A 5,891-nucleotide genomic window follows, 5' to 3' on the forward strand; every position below is an offset into this window, starting at 1 on the left:
CCGAGTATCTGCTCTACACCTCGGACCGCTTCCGGCTGCACAGGCAAGAAGGGAGGCTGGGAGGGCCTGCCCTGTGCCATGGGGCAGGGCTAGGGACCAGGGATGGAGGGACACGTGCATCGGGTCCTGATGGGAGTCAGGAGCATGCTTGAGCGTGGCCCTGCTCCCGGAGGCAGGGGACAGTGGTCACAGCTTCTCAGCGGTGCCTTGTCCCACAGGTATGGGGCACTCACCTTCGGCAACGTCCAGAAATCCATCCCGGCGTCCTTTGGGGCTAGGGCTCCTGCGACGGTCCGCAAGATTGCTGTCCGGAGAACGGCCCAGGTGGGACCGCGCTGTGCCCTCTGGTAGCTGGGTGTGGGTGGGCAGCAGCCGCCATGGCCTGGTGGGGAGGAGAGGGGGGAGGCTGTGCTGCCGCACGGCCGGGAGCCCTCACCCACAGCTCTGCAGCAGTGCTGTCTGCCCAGGAACCTGGTAGGGCTCTCGCCCCACGGGGTGCTCAGCAGCTCCCACCCCGGCAGGTCTGGCCCAGCATGGTCAAGCAGTGGCCTTTGCCCACAGTCGTGAGCACAGGAAGCCTGCCCTGTGGCTGTCCCATCCCCTCCTGTCCTATCGCATCCCTCCCTTCCAGTACATCTGCCACGGGCCCAGCTCTCTTGCCATCTCCCACCACTCCTCTCTGCTCCTCTAGGTTTTCTACAACAACAAGGGCTACCACAGCATGCCCACCTACCTCAATGCTCTCAACAACGCCATCCTGCGAGCCAACTTGCCCAAGAGCAAGGGCAACCCTGCTGCCTACGGTGAGGGCCCGGGGGGGGCCCGGGGGGGCAAGAAGCACATGAGGAATGGCTGGAGGGCATGGTCCAAACAGGCGCTGAAGTGCAGTGTCCCCCCTTGGACCACGCAGGCTAGTTGGGGCGGAGGGTCACACACCTTGGCTGTGAAGTCTGGGCTGGGGCAGATATCCCGCAGTGCTGCCTGAGAGCACCTCGGCTCCTGACGTCCGAGGATGCTGTCCCAGCTGGTGAGGGAGGGCTTGGTCTCGAGGTGCCTGGTTACTTCATAGAATTGTTTTGGCTGGAAAAGACCTTAAAGATCATTGAGTCCAACCGTCAACCCAGCACTGCCAAGTCCACCCCTAAACCATGTCCCTGAGCACCACATCTACACATCTCAAATCCCTCCCAGGAGGGTAACTCCACCATCTCCCTGGGCAGCCTGTTCCAATGCCTGACAGCCCTTTGTGTGAAGAAATTTTCCCTAATATCCAACCTAAACCTCCCCTGGTGCAACTTGAGGCCATTTCTTCTTATCCTATCGCTTGTCACTTGGGAGAAGAGACCAACCCCTCTCTGCACCCTCCTTTCGGAGCGATAAGGTCTCCTCTCAGAAATCTCAGCTCCTGCTGAGCTGTGGGGAGGAAACCCATCCTCCCGCTCAGAGCCAGGACCAGGCAGGCTGGGGGCAAGATTTTCTGTTCTGTGCCAGCTTTCATGCTTCCGTGTTTCTTCTTGGGCCTTCCTGCAGGCATCACTGTCACCAACCATCCCATGAACAAGACGAGCGCGGAGCGATAAGGTCTCCTCTCAGAAATCTCAGCTCCTGCTGAGCTGTGGGGAGGAAACCCATCCTCCCGCTCAGAGCCAGGACCAGGCAGGCTGGGGGCAAGATTTTCTGTTCTGTGCCAGCTTTCATGCTTCCGTGTTTCTTCTTGGGCCTTCCTGCAGGCATCACTGTCACCAACCATCCCATGAACAAGACGAGCGCCAGCCTGTCCCTGGATTATCTGTAGGTCCGGGGAGCAGGTTTCAGGGAGGGTGGCTGCCGCGTGGCTGGGAGGGAGCTCCAGTTTGCAGGGGAATGCCACAGCTTCTTCCCTGTGGGCAGTATGGGGGGACTGGGTAGTGGTGACATGGGAGTCCTTGTGCCATGCCCTGTGCCCAGTGACTGTCCCATAGCAGGACAGATGGCTCTTACCTGGGCAGCTGAGGGTGACGGGGTGCCTGCTCTCCTTTCGCCCCATGTAGCCTGCAAGGCACGGATGTGGTGATTGCCATCTTCATCATCGTGGCCATGTCCTTTGTGCCAGCCAGCTTTGTGGTGTTCCTGGTGGCCGAAAAGGCCACCAAGGCCAAACACCTGCAGTTTGTGAGCGGCTGTGACCCTGTCATCTACTGGTTGGCCAACTACGTGTGGGACATGGTGAGCAGGGCGCACGGTCCCACCGGCTGAGCCCCCAGGGCTGGGCATGTGGGTGGGCAGCCGCAGAGGTTTCTGTCTTTTCCAGCTGAACTACCTGGTGCCAGCCACGTGCTGCATCATCATCCTGTTCGTGTTTGACCTCCCAGCGTACACCTCTCCCACCAACTTCCCTGCTGTCCTCTCCCTCTTCCTGCTGTACGGGTACGTTGTGCAGCGGGGGGGCCCTCCAGTGCCCATCTGCACGGTCGCTGTGCGGGCAGCATCTGGCCTCAGGGCTGCCCATGTGGCTGATGTTCTGTAGCTGGGGGGCTGGGAGGGCTGGGCTGGGAGATGGGCCATCCCAAGGCTCGACGGTCGCGCTGCCGGGTTCCCCTCCTGCCATGCTGACGTGTGCTCCTGCCATTCCCCAGCTGGTCCATCACCCCCATCATGTACCCCGCCTCCTTCTGGTTCGAGGTGCCCAGCTCTGCCTACGTCTTCCTCATTGTCATCAACCTCTTCATTGGTATTACGGCCACCGTCGCCACGTTCCTGCTGCAGCTCTTTGAGCACGACAAGGTACGGGATTCACAGTTCTGCCTGAGCCACCAGCGAGGGAGATGCTGGCCCTGGGCCAGCTTTTAGACTAGGAGGAACTCGGGAGGTCCTTGCTCCACGCTCCTACTCCCAGCAGAGTCACCTCTGAGACCTGACTGGGCTGTGTCTTGATGAGGATCCTGATCCTACCACGCGCTCACAGTCCCCAGGGGTGTTGCTGATGGTTGGTGTCCTCTTTGCCCATCCCCACAGGATCTGAAGGTGGTGAACAGCTACCTGAAGAGCTGCTTCCTTGTATTCCCTAACTACAACCTGGGCCACGGCTTGATGGAGATGGCCTACAACGAGTACATCAACGAATACTACGCCAAGATCGGTATGGCCTCTCATTCCCTCCCTCCCATGCTCCAGTGCCCCTGGGGCTGGAGGGGGCCATGGTGCTGGCACATCCCCTCCGCCTGCCCGGTGTGGCTTCCTGGGGCCCAGAACTACGTGGAGCAAAAAGCCAGGGAACATCAGCTAGGCTGGGGTGCAGGAAGAGACATGGTTGAGGGTCAGCTGTGGCACGGTGCGGTGATGCTGAAAACAGTTCCTTGGGCCATGCCAAGTAGCAGCCCCAAGGGAAGAGGAGGTGGTGAGCCCTGGCAGAGTTGTACACTGCTGCTGCTGTTGTGACTGCCTGTGGTGGGGCTGTGCTGTGATAAGAGGGATGAGGACCACAGGGGCTCTTTCCTTCCAGGCGCAGTCTCTTGCTTGCAGAGCTGCACTGCCCAGCCAAAATCAGCCTTTTGCCACTCATAGTATCTGCCTGACCTCAAAAAACTGCTGCTCTCTGCTTTTCAGGCAGCTTTGGTATATGACTCGGAAGCTGCTGGCGTCACGAAGGGCAGTTTTGGGGGGCAGGATCTGTCAAATCCATCCAGCACCCACTCCTGGTTGGGTTGATTCACCCTCCTGAGGCTGAAAAGTTGCAAGATGATTTTGGCAGCACACATGCGGTGAATGGGGAAGCCTTGTTGTGACCAGCCCCGGTGCCAGCAGCACCGACCATGGCAGGGGGGTTGGAACTAGGTGATCTTTAAGGTCCCTTCCAACCCAAACGCTTCTGTGATTCTGTGACCAGCCCAGGCAGCTGTGGCAGGGGAGGGGACACGGGAGCAGGACAGTGTCACTCTAATGGGCCAGCTCAAGACATACGACTGGGTTGTCCCCGCGGGAAGATGTCCCCAGCTACTCTCTCCTCTTCCCTCCCACTCAGGGCAGTTTGATAAAATGAAATCACCCTTTGAATGGGACATCGTGACGCGGGGGCTCGTTGCCATGACAATTGAAGGCTTTGTCGGCTTCTTCATCACCATCATGTGCCAGTACAACTTCTTCCGGAAGCCTCAGTGAGTGTGGCCAGGGAGCAGGGGGTAGGCCGAGAGGGTCGGGCTGCAGGGAAGAGCTTTGCCGTCAGGGTCGCTGAGCTCAAGGCTGCCCCTCCAGTGGGTGCCAGCTGGGGAGCTGCCCATCCCCTGCAGGGGTGTGGGTGTGGGCAGGCAGCTCCTGCGCCTGCATCCCCACCCTGCCCTCTGCACGCTCCGGCAGGCGACTGCCCGTCTCCACCAAACCCATCGAGGACGACGTTGATGTGGCCAATGAGCGGCACCGTGTTCTGCGCGGCGACGCCGACAACGACATGCTGAAGATTGAAAACCTCACCAAGGTGCAGCAGCATGACGGTGGGGGGGATGCTCTGGGGCTGCAAGGAGACACCTCGGTGCCATCCCATCTGAGGGATGTGGGTTGGAGTCCAGGTGCCTCCCGGCAGCCTGAGACCTGTCCCCTGCCCCCCCAGGTGTATAAGTCCCGTAAGATTGGGCGCATCCTGGCTGTGGACCGGCTGTGTGTGGGAGTGCGACCTGGGGAGTGCTTTGGGCTGCTGGGTGTCAATGGCGCGGGCAAGACCACCACCTTCAAGATGCTGACGGGGGACGAGAGCACCACGGGCGGAGAGGCCTTCGTTAACGGGCACAGGTCGGGGGCCTGGGCTGGGCAGGATGTGGGGGCTGCCTGCCTTCCTGGGGACCCAGGAAGGCCTGGGGGTCTTGCAGGATGAAGCAGTGCGAGTCTGCCCGTGTGGCTCTGCTCTGTGTCCTGCTGGGCTGACCATCATCTGGGGGGTGGCAAGTGATGCTGGCTCTCAGCCAAGGCATTGTGGGTTACCTGGTAGAAGATGCTCCGGTGTAAAGACATGTGAAAGGGGCTGAGCGGTGGGGTGCTCCCAAAAAGCAGTTCCTTCTCCCCATGGCCCCTCCATCCTGTCGTGCAGCATCCTGAAGGAGCTCCTGCAGGTGCAGCAGAGCTTGGGCTACTGCCCCCAGTTTGACGCGCTCTTCGATGAGCTGACGGCCCAGGAGCACCTGGAGCTCTACACCCGCCTGCGTGGCATCCCCTGGAAGGACGAGAAGCGGGTAGGGCTCTGGGTGGGCGACTGGCCGTGCTTGAGAGCTGATGCTGTGCCTTGGGAACAGCATATCACTGGGCACCAGCGGGGACTGGGCAGTGCTGCACCCACATAGAATCATAGAATCATAGAATGGTTTGGGTTGGAAGGGACCTTAAAGATCATCTAGTTCCAACCCCCTGCCATGGGCAGGGACACCTTCCACTAGACCAGGTTGCTCCAAGCCACATCCAGCCTGGCCTTGGACACTTCCAGGGATGGGGCATCCACAACATCTCTGGGCAACCTGTTCCAGTGCCTCACCACCCTCTCTGTGAAGAATTTCTTCCTGACATCTAATCTAAACCTCCCTGATTTCAATTTGTACCCATTACCCCTTGTCCTATCACTACAGGCTCTTGTAAAAAGTCCTCTCCCAGCACCCTTGTAGGCCCCCTTCAGATAATGGAAAGCTGCAATGAGGTCTCCTCGGAGCCTCCTCTTCTCCAGGCTGAACAAGTCCAATTCTTGCAGCCTTTTGTCATAGGAGAGGGGCTCCAGCCCTATGAACATAGGGTTCTGGGACTGTGCACATGCACTCACGGGCCCCCACCTGATGCTCGTGGCCGTGCCAGGGGCTGCTGTGAGGCTCCCCTGACTGGCACATGGCTTGTGATCCCCTCAGCAGCCGCCCCATGCTGCGGAGCCCAGCCACTCGCCC

The 5,891-nt window shown here is 59.9% G+C and overlaps 1 protein-coding gene across 1 annotated transcript in view; it reads left to right on the forward strand.

The window, feature by feature from the left end:
* LOC104512472 (ATP-binding cassette sub-family A member 2-like) overlaps positions 1 to 5,891 on the forward strand; it is a gene marked incomplete at both ends in the record, with an annotated part of 19,843 nt that overhangs the window by 12,059 nt on the left and 1,893 nt on the right. The window contains 12 exon segments of the mRNA XM_010155458.1: positions 6 to 43; positions 219 to 324; positions 692 to 803; positions 1,731 to 1,791; positions 2,031 to 2,205; positions 2,291 to 2,406; positions 2,616 to 2,763; positions 2,995 to 3,118; positions 4,001 to 4,133; positions 4,333 to 4,450; positions 4,583 to 4,761; positions 5,057 to 5,198. Of these exon segments, the coding sequence (XP_010153760.1) occupies positions 6 to 43; positions 219 to 324; positions 692 to 803; positions 1,731 to 1,791; positions 2,031 to 2,205; positions 2,291 to 2,406; positions 2,616 to 2,763; positions 2,995 to 3,118; positions 4,001 to 4,133; positions 4,333 to 4,450; positions 4,583 to 4,761; positions 5,057 to 5,198 (1,452 nt within the window).

The sequence above is a fragment of the Eurypyga helias genome, unplaced genomic scaffold, assembly GCF_000690775.1.
Source record: "Eurypyga helias isolate BGI_N326 unplaced genomic scaffold, ASM69077v1 scaffold29617, whole genome shotgun sequence".
NCBI classification, from domain to species: domain Eukaryota; kingdom Metazoa; phylum Chordata; class Aves; order Eurypygiformes; family Eurypygidae; genus Eurypyga; species Eurypyga helias.